This window comes from Urocampus carinirostris, chromosome 12, assembly GCF_059441175.1.
Source record: "Urocampus carinirostris isolate Australia breed hairy pipefish chromosome 12, RoL_Ucar_1.0, whole genome shotgun sequence".
Classification (NCBI taxonomy): domain Eukaryota; kingdom Metazoa; phylum Chordata; class Actinopteri; order Syngnathiformes; family Syngnathidae; genus Urocampus; species Urocampus carinirostris.
In genome coordinates, this window is record NC_142360.1 from 21427866 (window position 1) to 21454968 (window position 27103).

Consider the following 27103-nt stretch of genomic DNA (forward strand, 5'->3'; position numbering starts at 1 on the left):
ATAACGAAAGTCTCCCCTAAAGGGAGCTGAGATGATCATCCGCCATCTTGCTGCTAAGGGTACCCCCATAAACCAAAACCTTATGAAAGACTGGGCAGAAAATGGTGCGGTTTGGTTACTTTGAGTTCCTGTAGTTTCTCATCTTCCTTGTGTTTCTTGCACTTGTTTCAGTTGGAGTACACAATACATCTTGTGGTCAGATAACACACACTGTCCCTTTAAACACGATTGTAACATAGAACAAAATGAGTTTATTTCTTCCATTAGTAATAAACTTTCACATTATACAGTATTACCCCGGTTGTGAAAATATGCAAAATTGCGACACCCCTTCATGAAAGGCCACAAAAGTCAAACTTACTTCAAGATGACATCCTTACCGACTAAGAATATAGGACTGGAACAAAATAACAACTATAGATCTACAAATAAAAACATAGAACATGGAATTGCAGTTGAATGACTGGTCGTTATTGTCATAATACAAAAGTACAACAAAAGTGGAGGGCTTCTCCTATCAGTGCGAAAACATGATTAAGAGAGCAGCTGACTAGCTGCATGCTAGCATCGGGTATCCTCAGAATAAGCCAGTTCTCAAAATAGAACTTTCCCGAATTTAGTGGTTGGAGCCCCAGGTCATCCGTTTCATGGGTAATGGATCTTCCGTTGGTGAGACACAAACTAGGTAAGGGTAGGATTCGGAAGTTTTTACATATTCTAGCTGCAGTAGGTCTGACCTGCTGCGCCGCTATAGCCCTCACACCCGACGCTCCCTCAGTCTCTAACCAGACCCGATAACAATGCACATAGCACCTGCTTGTGATCACTATTTCTTTGCTCTCTTCTAACTTTCCTCACGGTCCGATTTAACTGATGAATTTCTTTTTAATGTTACAAACGGCTAAAATACTAGCTGTCACTGTTTTTCGCACTTAGCTTTAGGTAGATTTATTTAATTGTGGGCCTGCGCACTCCGGCTGTTTGACTGACAGCATTCATCAGCCTATCACAGTCGCGCACACAGTCACCTAACCAGCTCCCTTGATATTATTTGCTGTTTGCTCTCTGCTACAAAACACAATGCACGATATGTTGATATCAATGACAATAAAGACTGTTCAATTCAAAATCTGCAAAGCAATGAACCAGTGATATTTTTTTCCATTATACAATAATAAAAACAAACAGGAAATAAATAATGCTACTAAATTATCACACAAATATGACAATAAAATCCAAGTCATGGTTCGTTATCATGAGGGGTTGTTTGAGTTGGCCCACATGCCAATGATGGTGATGAAACTGACGAATAGAAAAAGGCTGTAGATTGCAAACAGCATGCGGTCTATGATGAAACACACATGTATCCACTCTTCTGCGCTCTGGCTGACGTTCAGCTCCTGTTCTACTTTTAGACGGATGACTCGGAGGTCTCTTCCCAAACTTCTCAGCTCCTTCATGGTTTCGCCCTCATCCATTGGTCCTTCTGTCCTGCGGTCCTCCCTTTCACCCGTTTGCTGAATAGAGACGTCCATTTCTATCAAACAGGATATAGGAAAGAATGTATCTTTACTTGATTGTTATGTCTTCAATAGGGCTGTAACAATTAGTCGATGTTGTCGACAAAAATTAATGATCGAAATAGTCGACAATAACTTCCATTGTCGCCATAGACATTGATCAGACTGATTATAATCTCCTTTGCGTCTCTCTCAAAAATGATGACGTCAAAATCAAGAACGCGCACTAAAACTTCAAAAGAGGGGATTTTTGACTCCATTGACCAAGCACCGTGCCTAATTGTACTTTTTCTTAATCATCAATTGCCAAATTATGAAATCAACTTCATGCTAAATTCAAAGCAACAGTGTGTAATATTCGGTGCCCGCTCGTGCTGCAATTTTTTTTTCATTCAGTAAAAGAAAGAAAAAATGATTTGAATACCAGGAGAAAATACAAGAACTATCTGTCATGATTGCTGATGTAAGTACCTGTGCCAGACCCTTTGGCGCCAACTGCCTCGGACTCTGATTGGCTCCGTGTCCCTATTCAAACCCACTCCTATCCGTCCCTTTTTGTCAGTCTGTCTGCAAACCTCAGTTTACACTAGGCAGGCCTTTTTTCGACCCTGACACCAACCTGTTTTTTGCTCCTGTCTGTCCCCCGGCTTCGACCCGTTTTTGATCCTGACCACATCTACTCTCCCGTCTCGGCTTTCGACCTTTGTATATATATATATATATATATATATATCATATTTCATGGAATTGATATTTGTTTTATACAAAGTGGAATCCTGTACCTAGATGTCGCCACCATGTTAGTCTGGCATCTTGCTGCCACGCTGTGCTTTTGGCACTGATTTTTGTTCGCATTAGACAATGCAGTGCAATCTAATGGTCAAAAATAACACACTGGGGCTTTTAAGAAAGAATTAATACTTATCCGATTATTTGACTTGTAATGTTTAGTGCAGGCGGTCCTTAACCAACAGATGGCAGCGCCGCCACATTTTCCAGTCCCTCTGACTTTACTGCTTCCCCATGTGATCTTGATCCAGCAATCAGCCTCCCATACCTCCTTGCTGAGCCATCTTGGACACCTGTTGTACTGAAATGGTTTTGATTCCTAAAGCGTCTACAGCTCCAAGACGACAAGCCTTCGCCTTCCATGTTTCAGTTTTGCCATACCTACTACACCATCCTCTCCTCCAGTTCCCTCCCTGTCTTTATCGTTGTCCACCTGGGCCAAATCCTCACCTCAAGATCTTTCTTCACCCCATGATCCCCTTTTCTGGTTTTCCTCACAAGGCCCCCCTTTTAAGATCACCTCCTCTGCCATCCCTAGTGGGGGTCAGATGTCTTGTGTCTTGCGTTTGGGTCTGTCCAACACTCCATGACATAACTAATAGTTTCAAAAGTCTGTGACTGGTCGACCATTAAAATGTGTTAAAAGCTTAGTCCTCAGGGTGCAGCTTACCGAGTGTTGCAGGATTTGGAATGATCTGATCAGCTTTGATAGGCTTAGGAGGAAGCAACACCAGGCGGCCAAAGATGTGGAGGACTAAAAGTCGAATCCAGCGAGGAACCTCGGAGTAGTTAGTAGAATTGTGTAGCAGGTTGGTGATAAGGACTGTCTCCAGAAGACTGACGACCATCAGAGCCAGACAAAGGGACAGGAACACATCTGTTGTGACAACACATGAAATTTAGTTGAAATTTGAATTTAACCGTTTATTTAAACATTGGTGGGAGAGACAGTGTGTATTTTTTAGCACCTACTAGTCCAGCGGTAAAAAATAACTTCATTCATCAAGAAACTAATAGTATAATTTTTTATATACTTTTAATCATACAAACATGCTTTTTTGAAAATACTCGAAGGTTGATAAATTTATTTAGTTATTTTACATAACATGAAGTTCGCCTAGAGGCAGGGGTTCATAGACCTTTTATTCATGGCCAAATTCAAGCATTTTTTTAGGACTTTCAAAGCCGATGTCATCATTTCTCCAGTACCAATCATTTGAGATATCCTGTGCGAATCATGTATTGTGCAGATCCTCAAACATATCTGCGAATTAAATATGTAATTTTTGATCTTGTGTGTGCATTCAATTTTTAGATCTTGAGTAAATTGCAAATATATTTGTAGATCTGGACAATAATGATTTTTTTAGATAAATCTCTCCCCATAATAGTGTCATGATTACTCATTGCCCTCACCTGTGCTCGGTTGTTTGGCACCAGCTGCTGCTTGTTGCCTGATTGGTTCCCCTCCTATTTAAACTCAGTACTCCATTCACTCCTTGTCAGTCCGTCAGCAACCCTCCGCATCCGCAAGGCAAGCACTATTTTGATTCTGGCTCCTGTCTGTCCGGTCTTCACCTGTATCCTGGTCCTCTGTCCCTGACTTCCGGATCGTCTCCGGCTACTTGACCCGTTCTGTCCACCGACCATGCTCCAATCTCGCTCCAGCTACTTGACCCGTTTTGGCACATTGACCACACTCTGATCGCCCGTCCTGGGAACTCCACTCGTTTTCGCATTCCGACCACGCTTAGATCCCGTGAGCTCCTTCCTCCTCCTGCCCAACGAGCAGTGGAGCACTGTTTGTTTCCCCGCACCTGACTTCATCATTTCTACGATAAAGCTTTGTGTGAAATGTTACGCGTTTGGGTCTAACTATCTGTTCTGGCTCTGACAAAAAGTATTGGTGTTAGGGTCTGGCGCCTCCGACCACCAGGAGGCGCCTAATCGGTTTGTAATTGGGACATGGGTGTCCAATCACCCCTCACCTGACCTTGATTACCCTCACCCCTCATAAAGAAATTTTGGACGGCATAGTTTCGGGTGATTTTCATTTTCCGGCTTTGTTTTACACATCACCATTTTCTAGTTCATTCTGCTTTCTGAGTTTGGTTTTTTGGTTCAATTATTTTGTCTCTTACTTGATGGATGAATTTGTGATTGAACACCATGATTTTGAGCCCTTGCCATGTGCCATGCTTCATGTGTTTGGGTCCACCACAAATCGCAACAATTGGGTAAGATGACGATAATATTAAATTACATTTTTAGTCGCAGGAAGATCTTCCCAATACAATTTACCACTGTGAAATGCTACCTCAAATTTTTTCATTGCTCATAATAAATATTCATAAATGATACATAATCCTTGCACTGAAACACATTTAATAGTACCCTGTTTAGGTGTAACATGCATTTTTTTCCTCCTAGGCGTGACCCATAGGGGGCTATGACAATTCATTGGAAAATGCCATACAAACTAAGAACAGCTGCCGTTAATCACAAAGGAAACGCAATGGCAAAGCAGAGTTGTTGAGAAACATTGCAACCATTTCAAGCGTTCACAAGAACTTCACCTAAAATTCAAGAACTTTTCAATCCTTGAAAAATAGATTAAGATTCGAGCATTTCAAAGGATTTCAAGCACCTGTACGAACCCTGTCTATAAATTAAAATACGGTGGCTCTCCAGAAACAGATATGTCTGCTTGAAAAGTACACAAGTCAGTTATTTTAACAGAGTGAAGGTACTTATGAGCGGAATGGTGTTTCCAGTGATGGGCAGCAGGTCGTTCATGAGCAGCAGGAAGACAGTATAGCCCAGGATGAGAGTCATCTTGAACAAGGAGCGGTCCACTTTGTGAGGAGGCAGAAGGAAACTGAAGAGGTCCACCGTGATGAGGGAACAGGATGGAATCAGCAGGTTGATCACGTACAGAATGGACCTGCGCCGCAGTGATATCTATTGGGGAAAAAATTGAGAAAAAATACCACATTTTGCGGACTGTAAAGTGCAACTTAAAAGTGTTTCCCATCACATTGGGAGTCTCATAAAATTATATTATTCATCCATCCATTATATGCACCGGTTTTACTCAGTAGGGTCGCGGGGGTGCTAGAGCTCATCTCAGCTATCTTCGGGCAGTGGGCAGGGGACACCCTGAACTGGTTGCCGGCCAGTCGCAGGGCACACAGAGACAGACGACTCACTCGCATATTCACACCTAAGGACAATTTGGACCAGCCGATTAACCTGAGATGCATGTTTTTGAATGTGGGAGGAAACCGGAGTACCCGGAGGAAACCCACGCAAGCACGGGGAGAACATGCAAACTCCACATAGGAAGGTTTGATCTCACGACCTCAGAACTGTGCCGCACACGCACTAACCACTTCATCACCGTGCTGCCCAAATTATATTATTAAAAAAATGCAATATTTGTTAATCCATTATCTGCACGACTTATCCTCAGTAGGGTCGCGGGGGTGCTGGATCCCATCCCAGCTATCTTCGGGCAATGGGCAGGGGACACCCTGAACTGGTTGCCAGCCAGTTGCAGGGCACATAGGGACAGACAACTCACTCGCTCATTCACACCTATAGGGACAATTTAGACCTGCCAATCGACCTGACATGCAGGTTTTTGGAATGTAGAGCGCACCTGTATATAAGCCGCATGCGCCCACATTTAAACATGTAACACAAACACAAAATTAACTCAAACCCGACTTCAAGTCCCGCAATTGAAACTAAATGTCCTTCATTAAAGTCCACAGTCCGATAATCAGAGCCGGCAAAATGAACGGAAAATGATACCGGTACTTAAGATTTGATGCAGACTTGCAGAGTCAGGGTCCCGTTGAAAGTAATCCAAGGAAAAAAGTGTATATTTCCAAAGGCAAGGGTGGGAAAAATGTATCAGATGAACACATTTACTCACAAAACTCCTTTTTCTTTAAACAACTTTTTACCCCCTCTTCTTTCCTTGTCTGTCCCTCACCTTTAGCGGTCCCCACTTAAACTCGGCACCCCGCGTTTGTTCCGCCCCTCATTTTTCGTTCACCCGTGCAAAACATATCAGAATAAGTATCTAAAATAAATACAAATAAATACATTACAAAAATATACAGTTGCAAATACATATTATACATGGGTTACACATATTTACAAAGAAAGACGGTACACCGAGAGTTTTCAAAGCTTTAATAATAATAATATAGCTTTCATCCCAAACTGTGCCTGCAACAGGGCAGTTAATGGTAGCAACACTCAAGCGCCGCTGGCGGCGGTTAAAAAAATTACATAAATTGGCCGCATCAATGAATAAGCCGCAGGGTTGAAAGTTAGGGAAAAAAGTAGAGGCTTATAGTCCGGAATTTACGGTATATGTATTTATATATGTGTGAATTACTTCACAATGTTTTACGGTATATTACCCTATTTTTGCAATAATTTATCAATCAAAGAACATCGCTGACCAAAACCGGTGCATGTTGTTTTTCATCAAATCTTTATTCCTCCACTATAAAAAAAAAACTAAAGTTGGTCCTTACGAAAAAGCGAAGCTCCTCGTAAGTTCTGTTAGTAGAAGTTGTTGGCAACTGCTGATGTTGATCTTTGATTCCAACGAGCTCCCACTCTCCCATCGTTGCCATCATTTGTTTGGAATACTGGAATATCATCTCTGTTGATATCACACGCTCGATCTTTATTTCTGGCACTGAAAGAAAAAGATGGAATAGTTGTTCTCGAACTAGAATTTACTGATATAGTCTCCGGATAATGGGATAACATTTTATAAGATCTGCCTGTTTCTTTTTTAAATATTGGATAGTATTTACATAGCTTCCTAACATCCCACATTCTTAGCTATTTAGCAAGCTAGATACCTATCTTTTTACATTTTTTTGCATGTAACAAGCTTATATTTTATCTTTTTTTGCTAGTCATCGAGCAAAATTTTGGCCTCCTTTCTAGCTAGCCATCTAGCTTTGGTCTGGCTATTTAGATGTATTTCACTCTTTTAGCGAGCTAGCTAACTCCCTACTAGTTTTTGTATGAACTTCACATTACAATATTATTATCATTGATATAATCATATTAGGCATTTTGATTCAATGTAAATAAAATTGCATATTTACTTCTTTCATATTTAGCTTAAAATATACCTGTTCCCACAAAAACATCTTATATAGCTGATGTTATATTTTACTTGATTTTGTTGTGCTCTGTGCGGCCCTTTGAGACTTTTTGTGATAAAGGGCTTCACAAATGAATATGACTTGACTTGACTTGGACACCTGCAAAGGAGATTGGATGAGACACTAGGGTTGTTCGTTATTTTGAATATTATTACACACTGTTGTTGTTTACATTATTGTCACTACAGTGGAACATCGGTTTTCGGACGCCTCTCAGTTCGAACAAATCGGAGTCCGACCAAAAATTTAGAGAAATTCTTGCTTCGCTGTTCGGTCAAAAAATCGGAGTTCGAACGCCGGTAATGCGTGAGTGCGTACGCTAGGGTGCAATGCTAAGCGACGTACAGGTGTAGATCGCTCTTTTCGTGACCAACTGTTATCGTGTGCGGACGTGCTTCGTTTTCCTTTCGCTTTTAATATATGTGTACAAAGTGTTTTAGCCCCTAATTATGCCTCCGAAGAAAGTCAGTGCAAGCAGCAAAGTTGCTACAGGTGAAAAAAGAAAAGTAGTGCATACAACTATTGCATTTAAGAAAGAAATAATAGCAAAATATGAAGGAGGTGTGCGAGTGTCTGATCTTGCTAGGGAATACCCCACTGTCCACCTGCGCCTTCTGCTGTCTACCACAAAGGTAAGAAATCTTATTCATGATTCTTTTCTTTATCGTTTTATTTTTTATTTTTACACGTTAATGTTAGCGTAATCTTTCGTACGGAAGATTACGATAACGCGAACGTACGATTAGCCTGGGTTAGCTTTATGTTTACGTTGAACATTCAAGGTAAACATTCAGGGTGTTGGAACGGAGCCCAACTTTCAGGGTGTTGGAACGGAGCCCCCTTTCCAATGAACCGCTCACCACTTGTTGTGGAGACCCGGGTGCTAAATGACTTGTAAACGACCTGATTTTTTTATTTTTACACGTTCATGTTAGCGTAATCTTTCGTACAGAAGATTACGATAACGCGGACGTACGATTAGCCTGGGTTAGCTTTATGTTTACGTTAAACATTCAAGGTAAACATTCAGGGTGTTGGAACGGATTAAAACGATTTACATTATTTTTAATGGGAAAAATGATTTCGGTGATCGAACAAACCGGTTTTCGAACAGGGTTCTGGAACGGATTATGGTCGAGAACCGAGGTTCCATTGTATTGGCAAATCATGTTGCTGTTCTTTGATTTACAAACCCTTTAGAGCGGATTTGTTATTTATATAATAGGATTTAATAAAAATAAATGGCTCAGGTGAGATCTTTTAGAACAACTTGGAATTCCTTATCATGCGGCGGGGGTAAACCAGTGAAAGCTGTCGGGCCCTGCTGTTGAACAGAAGAGTGTGTTGTGTCACCCTGACATGGCCGCTTTCTTGTGTCCCGTTTCATCTTGAGGGACAAAAGCTTGACCAACTTGGGTGCTGAGCTGCTTAACTTGTTTGTGTGTTTGGGGATTTGGGTTGGCCATGGTTGAAAAATTTTTGTATGTGTTTTTTGCTACTTCATCCCTTTTTTATTTCTTTGTTTTTGTATGTGTTTGTCTTGCTGTCGGTCACCCCTCTCGAGGGATATGACCAGGGTAGATAGATAGATAGGAATTTCTTATCACATGGTTTGGTAAAGTCCTCCCTTGTTCTCCTTGCAAGTTCAAAATCCATTGATGTTTTAGAGTGTCTACTAAACAATTAACTTATCAACGTCACTGCCACATCTTTACTATGCTGTCCACAAACAAGATTTTAAAGGGACCTCAAAACTTTACCGTTACATTTTGATGACAGATAAGAAAGAAGCAACAAACTTGCATTATGGAAGCATGAATCAGTTTCTACTTACAAACATACACCCAAGCATTAAAGGTTAAGGTGCAGTTCTGGATGTCGAAGGGAAAGGTGTAGATGTCGAGCCTGCAGGAGCTCACCACTCTGAGGGGCAGCAAATCTATCACAAAGCCGTCGTGGAACACATACATGTAGGGTGTCAATTGAAGTGTGCTCCTCTCCATCCTGCAGGATTAAACAATTCCTAGGATGCTGGTTTGTAATTTTGACTGGAATATTAATATTCTCTTTTTACTTGGTCATTGCCAGTGACTTACAACTCGTTGATGACTATGTCAGGTACCCAGAGTTCTTTTCTCGGGACTGTTATGTTGTACAATCCACACTTGTTTGGGTCCCAGGATATAAACTCGTTTTGCCACCTCTGCAACACAAAGTTAACAATTGTAGTTGTGAAATTTAATGAAATTTGAATCTGTACTAGAAGTAGCTTTATTGTCATGAATAACAACGTAGTGAACATTGTTTACAACGAGATTAGACATGGCACTCCAGGATAAATTTGTGATAGTAGTTAAATGAAAAATAATACAATAACATTTAGCAGCAACATAATTCCAAATAATTTTTTTCTGTATTATATTGATTTTTTTCTATACAACTGGAAATCTATATTTTTTTTCACGGTCTTGCGCGCTTGTTTAGGGTGGATATTGAGTATGTATACAGTTGGGCCCAGAAATATTTGGACAGTGACACGAGCTTTGTTATTTTAGATTATTACCTAATTACCTGCCAGAATACAATAATATAATCAATTTGGTCTTAAAGTGCACAATTTCCGCTGCAATTTTACACATCCAAATAGGAATATGGGGTTGAGGAATTATAGCACTAGAGTAAATTGCTTCAATTTACCTTTATTTCATTCAGAATCTAATTCGGTGGTTACTTTTTCAGCCAGCAGGTAGTGCTAATGGAATTAATTCGACATAGCCTTATATGGTCTCTAGACTTTATAATGAAGGAAGCAATCCTTTAAACCTATTTTAATTCTTGTTTTAAATTATCGATTTTTCAGTTCGTTGATATGGATAATGATTGATCAGTCCAGAAGGAAACCGACAGGGTTGGGTAGGGTTACTTTAACTTGATTACTTTCAATTACTTTTGGATTACTCCAATACCAAATATGCTAATAAAAGATAAAATAAACTAAATATGAATAAAATTACTAAATTTTGTGCATACATGGAATGGCAAAAATGATGTTGGCAAGCTGTTTGGATTTATTTTCATTTTGTTTCTGTCTCATTTTATGTTAGTTTTGCCGGAGATCAAAGAGATCAAAGCCAGGAGAGAAAGCTTACCACGTGTTGTGAGTCATCATTTTATTCATATTTAGTTTCTTTTGTCTTTTATTAGCATATTTGGAATTGGAGTAATCCAAAAGTCATTGAAAGTAATCCAGTTAAAGTAACCCTACCCAACCCTGGAAACTGAATAATGCACGTGTTTGATTTAAACAACTACGTTTATTTACATGACACTGAAAATTTGATCAAAAGAATAAAACAAATAAACTTTGTTGACAAGAGAAACTTTCATTTCTAGGAGATACTGTGTGGGAAGAAAGCTGTTGCGTAAAGATGACAATATTGTAATTTCCCAGAAAAACACAGGATTCTGTATTGTTGTTCCTAATTTGAGAAATGTTCCTAAGAACTGCGTACTAAGCTTCACGGCCACCCAAAAACTAGCCAACAAATTGTCTGTTTTGAGCCCAAGTTAGCTTGATGAATGAGGTTTGGGAGTCAGGGGGAAGCATGTGGGTATCCCCGGGTTATCAAACGATCTTGCCCAGGGAGCCCTGCGCCACGAGGGTGGGTGCATGATTGTGCCCATGCTCGGGCGTCTCGTCCGGCAGGGAAGAGTGCCTCAGGAAAAAGTGGAACGGCAGTTAGTGCATCCAGCTTTTATCGCTGGATGGTGAGTTTCCACCCAAAGAAAGTATGCGTTTCTGTAACCTGAAAAAACAAAGCCCAGTCTGTTCTCTCCTGAGCCCCCTACCCCAAAAAGTTGGTCAGAAGGGTTTGGCTTTTGGAGCCTGCGTGGTGTTTTATAGGTGGGAGGCGGGGGTGTGACTTCAACACGATTGGTAGACACTAGACCCTTGGAAAGTTGAGTCACTTGTTGTAAGTTGAGTCGGCTGGCTGCATTTCTCTACACCCTTTTCTCTCCTAATACTCCCTTTTCAAGGTACCAAAAGTAATTGGACAATTGACTTAAAGCTCTGTAATTGACTCAGAAGGTTCCTCCCTTATTAACTGGTCATCAATTAAGTTGTAAAAAGGTCTGGAATCGATTATAGGTGCGTGGTCTTGCATTTGAAAGCTGTTGTTGAGACCACACCATTATGTGTTTAGAGGTGCTCTGAATGGAGGTGAAGCAGAAGATCCTGAGATAAAAAAAGATATGATAAAATGGATAGCTGCGATTCTTGGGGAAGCCAACAGTTTGGTACTATCTAGGTAGAAAGGAATGCACTGATGAGTTTGGCATTTTAAAAAGGCCTGGACATCCATGTAGACAACAGCAATGAATGACGGCTAAATACTCTCATGGTAAAGAAAAATTAATGAACAGCATCTACTGAAATATAGTAACTATGCAATAAGTGGTTGTATCTATCCCTAAGTGTACAATAAAGAAAATACTTTATGAAAGTAAGTATAAAGGGTTCACCACTAGGTGCAAGCCATTCATCAGTCACAAAAATAGACAGGCCAGACTTGACTTTGGCAAAAAACATGTCAACAAGCCAACCCAGTCCTGGAAGAGTTTTATGGACAAAATTGAGGAAAGAAAAAAAATTGGAGAGAAAAAAAGGAAAATCACATGATCCAAAGAACAACCCATCATCTGTGAAGCATGGTGAAGGCAGTATGATAGCACAGGCATGTATGTACTGGGTCAATTGTATTCATTGATGACATTGCAACGGATAAAATTAGCTGGTAGAGTTCTAAAGTATACAGGGATATGATTTCTTCTCAGATTTAGCCAAATGCCGCAGATTTAATTAGATGGCGGTTCACCATGACCCCAAACATACAGCAAAAATAAACCAGAAGTTTATTAGGGCAAAAACTTACTCTGCAATGGCCAAATCAATCCACAGATCTCAGCCCAAATGAGCATGCACTTCGCTTGCTCGCAAACACTCAAGGCGGCTGCTCTAAAGGCCTGACAATGGATCAAAGAGGAGGAAACCCAGTGTCATCCATGGTTTCCACTCTTCAGGCAATTATTTTCTTTAGATGCTTTACAATACATTTTTGTTTGGATTATGTTTAATTGTCCCATTACTTTTGAGCCCTTAAAATGTGGTGTGTTTAGAAAATAATGTATTCAATTCCTTCATTCTCGGTCAGATGTTGTTAAACCAGTTGAATTAAACATTACAGTCTGCACTTCAATTCTGGTCAATATATTTCATTTCAAGTCCATTTTGGTTGCATGTAGAACCCAACTTGTTTGGGTGTCTGTCCAAATATTTTCAGGCCTTTCTAAAATGCAGAGATCCTTTTCCTATATCACACTTCCGTTATCACTGGTTCACTGCGTCACAGATTTTGTCTTTGTCATTGATATCATTGTACTGTATTTTGCATTTTGTTCAGACGGCACAAAGCAAATGCTATCATAGGGGCAGATTAGGGAGGACTTTGAGTGGTGGGTGGTCGTGACTGTTTGCGGAACTGTAACAGGCTGGTGCATTCTGTCAGTCAAACAGCAAAACGGATGCACAAGTGGACACCAAAACAAATAGCAAAGCATCAGCAGCTCGTTACATTAAAAAGAAATTCATCAAATCAATCTGACTCAGAGGAAGGTCAGAATAGCGCGAAGACATGGTGATCACCAGCAGGTGCTCTGTGGATTATTATCATGATCGGTAAACAACTGAGGCAGCGTTGGGAGAGAACCCAATAGCAAGGCTGCAGCTCCGGTCTAAAGCTACGGCTAGGCTAACAACTCTCTTAAGCCACCCCTGCCGACTCTGTCCCGCACCAACGCCAGATCCATTACCAAAGAAAAGGATGACCTTGAGCTATAACTCATGAGAAACCTCTATATTCTGGATGACAGTTGAATTTTAGTTATCGAGTTGACCTTGCTCCACCCAATGCTCGCGAGCAGCTAGCCAGCCACACTACAAATCCCTTTTTTAGACTGAAAAGAGAAGCACTCCTATTTTTTCGTACTTTAGTATAATGATAATACAGACCCTTAATTCAACTGCAATTCTATGTTCTGTGTTTTTAATTGTAGATCTATAGTTGTTAGTTTTTTACAACCGTATACTCTTATCACGTAAGGACGTCATCTCGAGGTAAGTTTGACCATCAATAACCGAAGGATCATTCTATATAACAATTATTAAAATATAATAATCTTAACAAAAAGAAAACAAGAAAAGTGCTGGACAACACTAGGACTTGAGAAAACTAATTTTAATTTCAGGGCCTTGAGGCAGATGTGTGAACAAACAATTCACTGTAGAGCCAGCAGATCCTCCATTTTAAAAGAAAATAAGGATGGATGACTAACCGATAATTGTAGGATGAATGTTGTCAAAATCTGAGCCTTCTCGTCCTGGAAGAAAAATGTAAAGTATTTATTAGGCTGCTAAATCAAAACCTCATTAGCAAGGAATGCTAATGCTCCTCACCACTCCAAGAATGCCAGTTAGGATGAATCCGGTGCTGACATGAGTGGTGGATGAAATGTTCTCCACTGGCCGAATGGATTTGAGGTCAAAGACGGGTCTGAGAGCCTCTAGCAGGGCGGGGCCACCCGGGCCAGAGCAGTTGGGCATCATGGAGCTACAAGTGGCTGAAGATAGAGGTGACTTCGATCAGATGTTCATTACTTTCCGAATCTGTGTTTTAAAATTTCACTCACATATTATTTATTATGCTCCTGTTTTGTGTTTTTTCCCGTCAATCGAAGAGAATTTTTTTTTTTGTATACTTTGGAAATATTTTTTTCAGTAAATAAGAATAAGCAAGGGAAAACACTAATTCCAAAACACAACATTTATCAAGCACCCAAAATTCAAGCACTCTTTAATCCTTGAAAACACAACATTAAAATGTAAGCATTTTCAAGGATTTCAAGAACCCGTACCAACCCTGTACCCATATCAAACCTAACTTTAACCATCACTATCAAGCCAGGGGCCTCAAACTCCTGTGGGGCAATCGTGAGCTGCAAGTTTGAGACCCATCATGTTTCTGACTAAATTTCCTTTACTCATTGCTTCTTTGGTTTTGAAGATAATCATCGAGAAGGCTTGTGGCAGGAGTCTAAAATTCAAAAACAGAAGAGGACAGTAAAGATTAAATGTGATTCTTACCAAATTTGAGGAGAGAGATGAAGATCGAGAAAACCAGAGGAAACTTGAGTTTCTGTGAGGGGCGCTAAAAACATTAACAGTGGGTTAAAAATGGTTGTTGGGTTGATTAATAACTGTGGTGTGGGATTATGTCACCTAAAATGCATAAAGTATAATGAACCGGAAATTAGTATACAAAATAAAAGGAAGAATTTAAACCACAGAGACTTAAAGTGGCCAAACAGACCAAGATGCTTCTTTCTTTTCTTCTTTTGCCAATGTTTCAATTATTATAATCATTTTTAATCTGTTGTACCCTTAGCAGCAACATGTCTTAACATTATGTCAGATCCCTTTAGATGAGGCTCATGTTATATAAAATAAATGCGTATTTCTCAACCTACTAGCATTTTCATAAATGCACGTGTGCATGATAGTGTATGTATTGTTTGTTAAATCCATTACATTGTTGCCATCTGATGCCAGTTAGTGAAATGTAGTGGTAGATTACTGTGCCGGCTGCCAAGTATTCATACATGTTGCTCCACGTTGGGCGCCAATAATTTTGGAGAGAACGTCGTCGCCCCAAAATATACGCAGAGAGGAGATAAAGGAAAAAGGGAACGCTCTTTATTGCATTCGCTTGTACCCTCTCTCCCGTCTTTCCTGTTTGAGCCAACGGGTAAGACAATGCTGTCGTAAGCACTTCATTTAGTAAAAAAGTAGCTGTTTTTGTTTGTGATTTCTGATTTTGTCAGTATACATGAATGACACTTGGGGATATTACTTATGTTTGTTTGCCCAGGCCCGAAGATGTCAGCTTTTGGCGTCAAAAGTGAGAGAGAAGATGCTGCTGCTACTGTGTTTTACTCATTCAATGACTAGTTTGTCATTTGCACTGGAATCAAACTTAAACTGCATTAATGTGATATTTTTTACTTTACCTTATCAAAAGACTGCTGATTAATTTTTTTATAAATACATTTCACGTTTTATTGCACCGTTTTTTGAATACAATTGTCTATGACTGTGTGAAACATTGAATGAAATAAGATTAGACATGGCATTCCAGGATAAAACGTGTAATAAAGACTTTGAACAGAAAAATATAAAAGTGCAATAACATTTAGCTCAAATTAAAAAAAAAAACAATATAATTCCCAATTCATTAATATTGTAATGACCTCAAACTTGAGGAGGTATCCCACAGTGGAGTAGTCACTTGGTGCATCATTCTCCAGAAGATGCGCTGCGTTTAACTTAGTCATTTTAATAGTAGGCTAATATTGCTAATATTTTATATATATACCACAGCCATATGCCCCCAGTGGGAGGTGGCTAGAGTCATTTCTGACTCTTTTTGGGAGATTGATTTAGAGGAGGGGATTCCCAGCCCCCTCGCTCAACCCAACTGAGGTGTTGGGAGTCATTAGGTGACCAAACCCCCCAATTCCAACCCCTAATGCTGAATGCCAAGCAGGGATGCAACGGGTACCAATGTTTAAGTCTTAGGTATGACCTCGGCCGAGGCTTGAACCACAACCTCCCAGTCTCGGGGCGGGCGCCATACCCCCAAGGCCACCGAGCTGGTTTGGTTTTCTAATATACACACATAATATGTTGCATTCATTCTAACGCTCATATAAAACTTGTCATTTTTTGTGGCTCCAGACAATTTTTTTGTTTTGTTTTTTCGTCCATTGTGGCTCTTTCAACATTTTGGGTTGCCGAACCCCGAGTTAAAACAAATGCTTTACCCGCTGTAGATTGAAATGAACATGAGCCAAAAGTATAAGGTACTTGTCCACATCATTTTATTCTTAACATTGTATACTTTCACATCATACTTTCAACTGCAAGTAATCTACTTTTGATAAGATATAAACCAGATGATCTTGATGGTGATGAAGCTGACAGATAGGAAAAAGACGTAGATGGCGAAGAGCAGGCGGTCTATGACGAAACCCACCTGGATCCATTCCTTTGAGCTCGGGCTGCTCCCCAGTTTCTTCTCGACCTGCAAGCGGAGGATCTTCAGATCTTTTCCGAGGTTCCTCAGCTCCAGCAGCGTTGCTGTTTCTCCTTCCTCCTCGCTAAGGGCAACGACAGAGCCGACCTGTCCGGACACACGGTGGCCTATTTCATCTGTTAGGAAAGATTAAATGTGCATGGTGCATCAAAAAAACAAAGGTGCCATTTTACAGTATTACCTCGGTTATCGTAGTAATGGGGAGCAGAACCCCCGCAAAACGTGAAAATTCATGAGGTAAAAACCTTTATTTATGCATTTATCTATGTATTTATTGACCAAAACCTAATTTTCAGGCTTTAGTTTTTGTCTACAAGGTTCGTACACGTTTTTTATGGCTGTTCTGCCTTGTGGTAAAAAAATATAAAGTGATAATAAGCACTCTTACACCATATTCTTGTTTTTCAATATTGTCCACATGATGGCGACCAAATATCATGTAAAATAAAAAAGGGGTGTGTCTTGAAATAATTTCCACCAATTTTTTTTAAATCACTGGTGCAGGGGTCTCCAACATAGTGCTCGCAGGCACAAGGTAAGCCCCCAGTACAGGTTCTGAAACCTCACCAATGATGGGTCATTGCAATTTGATTTCTAACTGACATGATGTTTTCAACTTCTAATAAATACAAGCTAGCAATCACATGGTAAAAAATAATAACATGAGCTGTTTTTTTAGAAATATATATCAAATTGGTAGCCCTTTGCCTAAAAAAGTAGTAGCAAAAAGTACCTTTGAGCTACAAATATACTGTAGCAGTGGTTTTTAATCTTGTGTGTGCATTCATCAAAACATGTTTTATAGATCTTGAGGATATTGCAAATATATGCTATTGTTTTTGAGACAAATCTCTCTCCATATAGGTGTTGGGTAACAATGACCGTGATATGTAGCTTACATTTTCAGTAGAAGTTCCTCCCATTACAATTTAACACTATCTTAAATCTTTCCATGGTCCACAATAAATGTCCATCATTGCACTCATATACCTTTCAGAGTGCCCTGTTTAAGTGTAACATGCACCTGTCTTGTAGGGGGCGATGAGGCTTCATAGGACAATGTCATACAAACTAATGCCAGGTGCTGAGGAAAGAAGAATTGCAATGACAAAGTGAAGCCACCAAAAAGCAGTGTCTGTGTCATTTTTAAGCAGACTTGTTGAGAAACATGGCAACAATTTCGAGCATTTACAAGCAATTTGTTGGAATATTTATTCATACGTTATTCTATCTTAGTATTTTTAACCCCATGATTAAGTCAGTGTATGTGTTTGCAGTGTAAACAGGACATGAAGAAGGAACTATTGATTGCTTTTGTTTTAATAATAATAATAATAATAATAATTTCCTTGTATTGTCATTCTGTGTAACAATGTACACAGAACGAAATGTCGATTGCATCTGACCCGATGCAGCCGCAGCCAAGAGAGGGCGCCGCCGACCACTTTTTAAGTCTTAGGAATGACTCGGCCGGGGCGCGAACCCGAACCTCCCAGTCTCAAAGCGGGCGCCTTACCATCTAGGCTACTGAGCTGGTACAAAGTGTCTCACGTCCTGATAAAGAGGAATAATCAGCATGAGTCAACGACCCTTGTACCCTCAGACTAAAATCACATGTTGTTGTATAAACAAAAGAACTGGTCTCAACTGATTTTGTCACTCCCCCTCCCTTTAGCAGAAGAGACCTTATGTAAACTAGGGTGTTCCCAACACAATAAAAAGGCAAGGAGAAGGAGACTTTTTCAGAGTGTCTAGTAGACTGCAATAGGCAGACTATGGTCATCTCTCCTTGCAAGTAAGAAAGTAATATTCACTTTCTTTGTGTCTTCTTTGAGTGCAGGTGTTTGTTACAAGTGTTGGGTTTAACCTGACACAATTCACCCCAAATCCAAGCACTTTTCATTCTTTGAATACACACCATTAAATGCAAGCATTTATTAAGGATTTCAAGCACCTGTATAAACCCTGCATAGATTATTTAATAAATGAATATATGAATAAAGATTTATACTTTTGCTGATGTTGCCTATCGTGGATTCTTTTTGGAACGTAACCTCCCTAAAAAACGAGGGAATTGGTGTATATGAGTAATGGTGGTCCTTGCACACCTGCGTTTGGACATTCTTTCCAAGGTAAACCAACCGCACGGCCCAGAATTCCCAGAACCAGCATGCGGATCCAGCGTGGGAGGGGATTGACATTTTCGGAGTTCAGCAGCAAGTTGGTGATGATGATGGTCTCCAGAAGACTGGCCACCATCAAGGCCAGACACAGAGACAAGAAAACATCTGGAGGGACAAAGTGTCAGTTACCAAAATGAAACAATCGCAACCCGAGCAAACAAATCCTTCTTGCGGTCAAACGTGTTTGCGTGACTTTTGAATAGCGACCACATGGAAATCCATACGTGTTCCCCAGCGCTGTTGACGGATCATGCAAAACGATCGATGCTTCCAATGTAGCGTTTTGCCACGCGTGCATTTGTTTGGAAAATCTTTGGTGCATGTGCGATTATTGATGCAGTCTCACAGACTAGATCGGGGGAGGGGGGCACAACAATTTCTAGGCGAGGACTGCATTGGCTTCAAAAATCTGACCAAGGGGTACTTGGTCAGTAAGGTCGGTACTGAGGACTTATCCAATTTGTTTTATTTTTGAATAAATATACAGTACATGTAGACATCTATGAAATAGTTTTCCTTATATTTGTTTCTAAATTGATTAGTTTAATCAAATTGATTTTGAAACACTCACAATAAAAGAAATTAATTCATTAGGTCCCTGTTTTAGGCACTACAATTCATATTTAGTTTAGTAGTTATTGTAGTTGTACTTTTGTTGTATTTCTTCAGTCGGATTTTAAAAATATTTCCACAGTATTATTTTAATTGTATTTTTGTAGTTTTCTTTTTGTAGTATTTTTGTACAATCTGTTTTATATTTTCCTTAGAATTCTTCTAGTATATCTGCAGTATATTTGCAGACTTACTATAGATGCATTTTTGCAGTATTTCTGTTGTTATAGTTCAGTAGTAGTATATTTGTATTTATAGCATTACTCTAGTGGTACTTTGTAGTCTTTTCAAAGTAGACTTTTTGTATTGTTTTTTAGTATTCCAAATGAGTTATTTTTGTAATACTGTATTTCTGTAGAAGTATTTTTGAAGTATTTCCAAAGTAGTATTTTGTAGGATTAATTTTTTTTTGTTTTTTCTTAGTATTTCTTAAGTGCTTTTGTCATATTAGTATGGTTGTATTTTTGCAATATTTCTGGTGTAATATTTCCGCAGCAGTATTTTTGTTGTAGACACAATAGATACAAAGTTGGCACCCAAATATTTTTCTTTTATTAGTAGAACCTCGTTTACTATTACAGTATACTGGTATATCTATACCTATGCATATCTATCTACCTATGTATATCTATCTACCTACATATATATATATATATATATATATATATATATATATATATATATATATATATATATATATATATATGTATATGACGGGCTGCATGTGGCATCAACTTGGAGTTACGTAGACATAGTTAACCTAGAAGAGGTCTTACGGCACGTATTATGTAAAAAAAGTTAAAGCGGAAAGAAAAAGACCACAGTGAGATTTGACGCCACTGGAGAAATGGCGAACGAAGCAGCATGAACGCTAACAACACATCTTCTCTTCGGCGGGACTAAAGATAAGTTTGACCTGTGGGAAACCAGATTCCTCGGTTACTTGCATATCCAAAAACTGAAAGACAGTATCCTGAATGAGCCGAGTCGCAGTGGAGAAGCTAAGCAGTGTGAAGCAAGAAGGAAAATTGCAGACTGCTTTGCTGAGCTAATAAGACTGATGTTTGTAAGGCATGAATCAGCTGATGATGGTAGAAAGGCCCTGAAAATTGATAGAACATTACTCCAGAAAAGGTAAGCCAAGTATCACTGACTCAGCTGCATATGACTGAAAAATAAAATGCCACCGACTATCTCATAAGAGCAGAAAACATAATTATGGCTCTTGGAGACCCAAGGAGAAGCCATGAGTGATGGACTCACTGTGGCAATGATACTAGGTGGACTTGCAGAATCATTTAAGCCTCCAGCTGTCCATGTTAGAAAAAATGAAGATAATGCCACACCGGCAGATTTCAAAAGGATACCGCGAGAATTTAAGGAGGCGGAGAAAATGAATAAGACAGATAATGTGATGAAAACGTGAGTGAAACTGGGTCACAAAAAGAAACATATGCTTAAGGCAGAAAAGATGAATATCCAATGACATTCGATAAGTGTGGACTAAGGTCACGTAGCAAGAAAATGTTACAGGAAGGTATGTTTTGTAATTACTGTAAAAAGAAAATACACCACGAATCCTTATGCAGGAAGAACAATGGACAAGATGGTGCCAGCAAAGTCTTGGAGGAATCGGATAATGACCAGGATCACCTCTTCAAGGCCGTATATATGGACAGTTTAAATTTTGATTTCTTCAATTCATTCATGAATGATATCTTTGGGGTAGCACGGCGGCGCAGTGGTTAGCACGTGTGCGGCACAGTTCTAAGGTCTTGGGAACCTCCTGTGTGGGTTCAAATCCAGCTACCGGACTCCCTGTGCGGAGTTTGTATGTTCTCCCCGTGCTTGCGTGGGTTTCCTCCGGGCACTCCGGTTTCCTTCCACATTCCAAAGACATGCATTTCAGGTGGATTGGGATTGTCCCTAGGTGTGAATGAGCGAGCAAGTTGTCTGTCCCTGTGTGCCCTGCGATTGGCTGGCAACCAGTTCAGGGTGTCCCCTGCCCACTGCTCGATGATTGCTGGGATAGGCTCCAGCACCCCTGAGGATAAGCGGTGCAGCTGATGAGATGAGATGAGATGATATCTTTGTTTTTTTTATTTGCCAAACTGACTGTGCCAGTGTGCTTCCACCAGACACAAACTTCACCAGGTGTTCAAAGAAAATCAACCCTGAGCACTTACTGATGATTGGTATGGTGTTTCCTGTGTTAGGCAGAAGGTCATTCATGATGAGCAGGAAGACCGTGTAGCCCAGGATGAGGGTCATCTTGAAAGAGGAGCGGTCCACGCTTTGTGGAGGTAGCAGGAAGCTAAAAAGGTCCACTGTGATCAGGAAAATGCTTGGGAGCATCAGGTTGACAACATACATAGTAGACCTGCGTTGCAGTCGTATCTAACAAAACAAAAAAAATCTTTTCTGATATGCTGTCCTTGGATTATTTACAATCAACTAAAAAAAACATACGTGAAATTGAAGCGCATCCGTGTAGACCACCTCGCTATTATTGTGATGATTAATCTTCTTGGTAGTGATGCTCAGCAGCTCCCACTCGCCTAAAGTAGTCATTACGTTTTTGGATTTCGATGTCATTAACTCTTCAGACATGGATGTGGTCACCGTTATATCGCTTCCTAAAAAAAGGAACATTTAAATTATGAAAGAAAATAATAGCATCATTTTCTATTGTATTGTGTTGGTATTACTATAAACAAGTGACAATCATCTTGCATCTTCAATGGCATTGTATGAATTACACATAACAAACCACTGAATATGATTTAATGATGAGAATATTCCAGGAATAACAAAGCACACAGCAAATCCTATAGTGAGGGTTGTCAGTTACACTGATAAATGCACATTCAACTGACTTTATTTTCTCAAAATTGCTTACAGTGCTTTGCCAAAGTATTGGCTTGCCCAGGAGCTCTTTGACAAATTGTCATATTTCAGGTTTACAACTTCTAGATTAAAAATTATTCTGCAAGAATCAATAACATTTGAGGAATAAGTCGTTAAAATAAACCAAATGTAATCAACATTTTATATTGTGCTAACAAATACAAACTAAAAAGTAGGCATTGAAAAAATATATCCCCCACCCATTAGTTAATACAGCGTTCAACTTTCTTTTACTGAAATCACAGCCACAAGTCTGGGTATGTCTCTATACGTTTTGCACATCTTGAAACAGAAATATTTTAAGGAAGAATGTCCTTTCAAAACAGCTCCAGTTCCTTAAGGCTTGTTTGTGCACAGCATTTTTCAGATATTTCCACAAATGCTCTATAGGATTGCTTTTGCTTGGCCATTCTAACACCTTTATATTTTTGGATTCGAACCCTTCGATTGTAGATTCTTCTCTCTGTTCAGGGTAATTGTCCTGTTGGAAGGTGAACCATTCTCAGGTCTCTTATAGACTCCAACAAATTTTCTGCCAGAATCGCCCTGGGTTTGGCTACATCAGTCGTCCCATCAACTCTGACGACCTTCGCAATATTGCTGAAGAAAAGCAACCCTTGATCACGATGCTGCTACAGCAATTTTGACAGTGGGGATGGTGTTTTGTATGTGCAGGGATACTCTAACACCAAAAGTAACGCTTCGAATCCAGCAAAAAGTTCAATTTTGGTCTCATCTGACCAGAGCACCTCCTTGCAAATGTGATGCTTTTATAAAAATAAAGGACTTTTTTCTTGCTACTCTTCCATAAGGGGCAGATTCATGCAGAGTACGAATAAAATTTGTCTTGTGCACATATTGTCTTAACTGCCCTGTGAATGCCTGCAGGTCCTCCTGGTTGCTTCTTTGATAAGTTTCCTCCTTGTTTGGGTCAAAAGTTTAGAGGTCTTCGTAGGTTTGCAGTGGTATTATGCTCTCTCATTTTTATATTATTGCTTGCACAGAGCTCCGGGAGGTGTGTATATATTGCAAAATATTTTTGTCAACTCATTCCTGTTTTGAACCTTCCCACAAATTCACTCTGGACCTGACAGGTGTGTTCTCTGGTCTTCACAATACTGTCCTTTCCGGAGTGTCTACTTTCACTGACCTCTAAGCCCATCACAGAGCAGGTGCAGTAAAACTGAGACTTAAAGACACACCACTGGACTCTTTTTGAAATTGAGTCACGAGAGGCGGCATTGGTGCATTCAGAAGAAGTTCTGGAGTCAGTTGACTGAGCTAAGTGAACACGGGGCCAATATTTTTGCAACACCTACTTTTCAATTTTTCATCTTAAATATGATTTAACATGTTGAAATAATTTACTCCCACTTCACAATTGTGTCTTACATGCTGTTGATTGTTTGAAAACAATTTCACTTTTTAGCTTTAAGTTTGCCTTAAATGTGGCAATATACCAACATGTTCTGGCGGAGGTCTACACTTCTGCTTGGCACTGTTCTGTTCAGAAAACCCCCCCAAAAAAACTTAATCAAGATCCATCGTGCAAAGTCGGTTACCAAAGTTTAGGAAGGAACCAAACGTAAGGGTGCAGTCTTGTATGTCAAAAGGGAAGTTGTAAATGTTGAGGTTACACGAACTGACAACCCGGGCCGGTTTGGAATTGCGCATTGTTCCATCGCTGTACAGATTCACATAAGGAACCAGGGGAGCTTTGTCTTGATCCATACTGCAACACACAGATGCAATTCATATTGACAAAATGTACAAAATCATTCATTCAGTCATTAATAGGATGGGAGAATCACAGGAGATATTCCAGAACACACTTTGGCGATTGTTTGCATATGATTGCAAGTTAAAATTTGTGAAATATTATTATTTTTTGGGTGAAAGCTTTATTCCATAAAGAGGCACTGTGTAATATTTGACGACTAGTTGTCGTCTTACTGTGTAGTGCAACCGAAAGTAAGAGCTACGCAGCACAAGGATGAATACAAACTACAAAGATACAAACTATTTTTTTGTTTTTTGGGGGGTATCCTTATTGGCAAAATGGCGGACAATCATGTAAACTCCCTGTACGTGATCTTCATGTTATGTAAGAATAAAAAAAAATTCTTGACCTACAATTATTTGAAAATGCACGTTTAGATGACACTTCATTTATTTTTAAAGCAGCTTTAAACTTTAGAATTAAATATTCGAATTATCTTTATCTCAAGGCAAAAAAGGAAACGAAACGCAAAAAATCAGAATAAAATGCGATGAGGTCGCTTTCAAACACAGTTCGAACAGCGTCGATTGACTGAACAGGAAGAAACGATTGAGTAGTGCTTCTATAGTTAAGGAGTGTAATTCACACTCAGTTTTTTTCTTCTTACCAGTTGGGAAAACTAAAGGCCCGCGACCCCCTTTTGGGTCCCGACCCATCACTTGAGAAACACTGTTTCAGACGACGGGGAAAAAAATACACCTGAATTAGGATGCTTCTTTTTTATTGTATTTTAAAATCTCAGATAGTCACTGGAGTGCTTCATCTTATCTTTAGAGGTACACATTCCACCACTTGTGAACCACTAGTCTAATTAAGACTAAGTAAGAATAATGTAGATTTAAGCATTAATGCAGTTGCAAAAAAAAAAAAAAAATCACTGTATTTATGTGATCAGGGATGAAATTATTATTATTTCAACTTCAATAGAAATCCGATGTATGGTTACATGGAGTAATAATGCAAGGGCAGCATATTTTGGGCCAGTGCAGGCTAAAAAAGGTGTACACAAACTCACAATTCACGGATAACAACATCTGGCACCCAAAATTTCTCCCTGGGAAGTGTAATCATGTTCGTGCCACACTGGATCGGGTCCCAGCTGACAAACTCGTTGTGCCACCACTGGGAAACCAAAGCAGACAGAAACATGATACACTTTTTTATTCCTACCATAAAACGACAAACGATGTTGCCTTGTGTTACTTACGTAGCTTTGCCAAAGGAGCGTCGTCAGGAGTTGATCCTTCTCGTTCTGAAGAACAGACAAATTTACATTAAATCACATTTGTCATGTCACCTCTTATACTGTGTGTTAAAATCCCAAATACAGCCTGAATCCTGACGGACTTATTTTTACAATTATTTTGAAATGGAATATTTATCCAATACAACGAATCCCCCAATTCATAAAGAAAAATCGAGATACGACTGATTTGGATCATTAGCGCCTTGCTAAAGTATCGATCTTTCCAGTCCCTGCAGAATTATAGCAACCAAAGAGCATGATGCTGCCAAAAACATGTTTGACAGTGGGGATAGTGTTTTCGGGGTGATGTGTTACTCATTCCCCAAACGTAATGCTTTGCATCCAGCCCAAAAAGTACAAGTTTGGTCTCATCTTACCAGAGCACCTTGTTGCCCATTTTAATTGTCTCCGACGTGGCTTCTTGTAAACGGCAAACGGGCCATTTTATTGGTATTATTTAATATGGGCTTTTTTCCTTCCACTCTTCCATAAAGGGCAGATTTTCGCAGAGTACGACTAATAGTCGTATTATGCACGGATAGTGCCTCCTCGCTGTGTATGCCTGCAGGTCATCCAATGTGGCCTCCTAGTTGCTTCTCTGATAGTTTACTTCTTGTTTGGGCTGAAAGTTTAGAGGGGCGGCCAGGTCTTGGTAGGTTTGCAGTGGTTTCATGCTCTCTCCGTTTTTAAGATTATTGCTCGCACAGTGCCCCTGCAAAATCTTATTGTATCCCCTTCCTTCTTTGATATTTTCCACAATTCTATCCTGGACTCTCCTGGTGTGTCCTTGGTCTTCATAATACGGTCTGATCTAACATGTCTCCTTCACAGACAAGATGCACTTAAACTGAGACTTGTTGACACACAGGTACACTCTGCTTTTCATTGTTAGTAATTAAATTGACATTGGATCATCCAGAAGTCATCAGAGAACTTTTGGAGACAGTTGAATGAGCGGAAATAACAGGGGGCCAATATTTTTGCAACACTTACTTTTTAGTTTATCCCGCTGTAAATAATATAAATGTTGAAAAATGTTCCTCTTCACGATTGTGTTTCACATGTTGTTGATTCTTAGAAAATAATTTAAGATTTTTTCAAATCTATAACTTTGAAACCTGAAATGTGGCAATATGACAATAAGTTATTAGTGGGCCAATTTTCCAGGGACTGTAGCTGCTGATACAATTGAATTCTTTGTTAAACATACCACTCCTAATATTCCATAGATGATGAAGTGCAATCGGACGTTGGTGGGCGTTGTCATGTTCATTACCGGACGAATGTCGGCCATCGTAAAAATGGGTTTTAGGGCCTCCAGTAACGCCACTTGGGTCGGTTCAGTGCAGTTCACTTTGATGGCGCTAAACGGAGCTGAAAGATCAAAAACTAAGTGAGTTTTTAATAAATCTTATACCTACTACTGCAATGTTTCCTGATCCGTTCAGCCTGAATAAACATACCTGGAATAAAAACTACAAGAATGGTCAGCCCGAGATTCAACGAGGGCCGAGGATTCTAGAAGTCAAAGAAGAATCATTGGAAAATTTTTGGCGTGTTGAAATGGAGAAAGCACTTTACCTTTGGTGAAGATTTCAGGATGGAAAACATTTTCTGTCCTTGATGTGCCTGCTGTGCTTGCAGAAAATCGCTCTG

At 39.6% G+C, this 27103-nt stretch overlaps 1 protein-coding gene across 1 annotated transcript; it reads right to left on the reverse strand.

The window, feature by feature from the left end:
• Positions 1–1253: 1253 nt before the first annotated feature.
• On the reverse strand, positions 1254–27103 carry LOC148355241 (uncharacterized). The gene is made up of 19 exons (XM_088350210.1): positions 27029–27103; positions 26911–26965; positions 26658–26821; positions 25409–25453; positions 25217–25323; positions 23984–24153; positions 21984–22150; positions 21701–21911; positions 18828–19007; positions 16660–16835; positions 14712–14775; positions 14025–14188; positions 13904–13948; positions 9607–9713; positions 9345–9514; positions 6863–7029; positions 5060–5270; positions 2980–3186; positions 1254–1537 (listed from the first exon to the last, which is right to left on the reverse strand). Exons 1-19 carry the CDS (start codon positions 27056–27058, stop codon positions 1254–1256), a joined length of 2724 nt encoding a protein of 907 aa, XP_088206336.1. The 5' UTR covers positions 27059–27103.

Coding starts and splice junctions, on each gene's coding strand:
- LOC148355241 (XM_088350210.1), bottom strand. CDS start 27,058: ATGTTTTCCATCCTGAAATCTTCACCAAAG. Junction 25,324..25,408: donor CGCTCCTTTGGCAAAGCTAC/GTAAGTAACACA, acceptor TTGGTTTCCCAG/TGGTGGCACAACGAGTTTGT. Junction 19,008..21,700: donor AAACACCATACCAATCATCA/GTAAGTGCTCAG, acceptor TTGTCCCTCCAG/ATGTTTTCTTGTCTCTGTGT.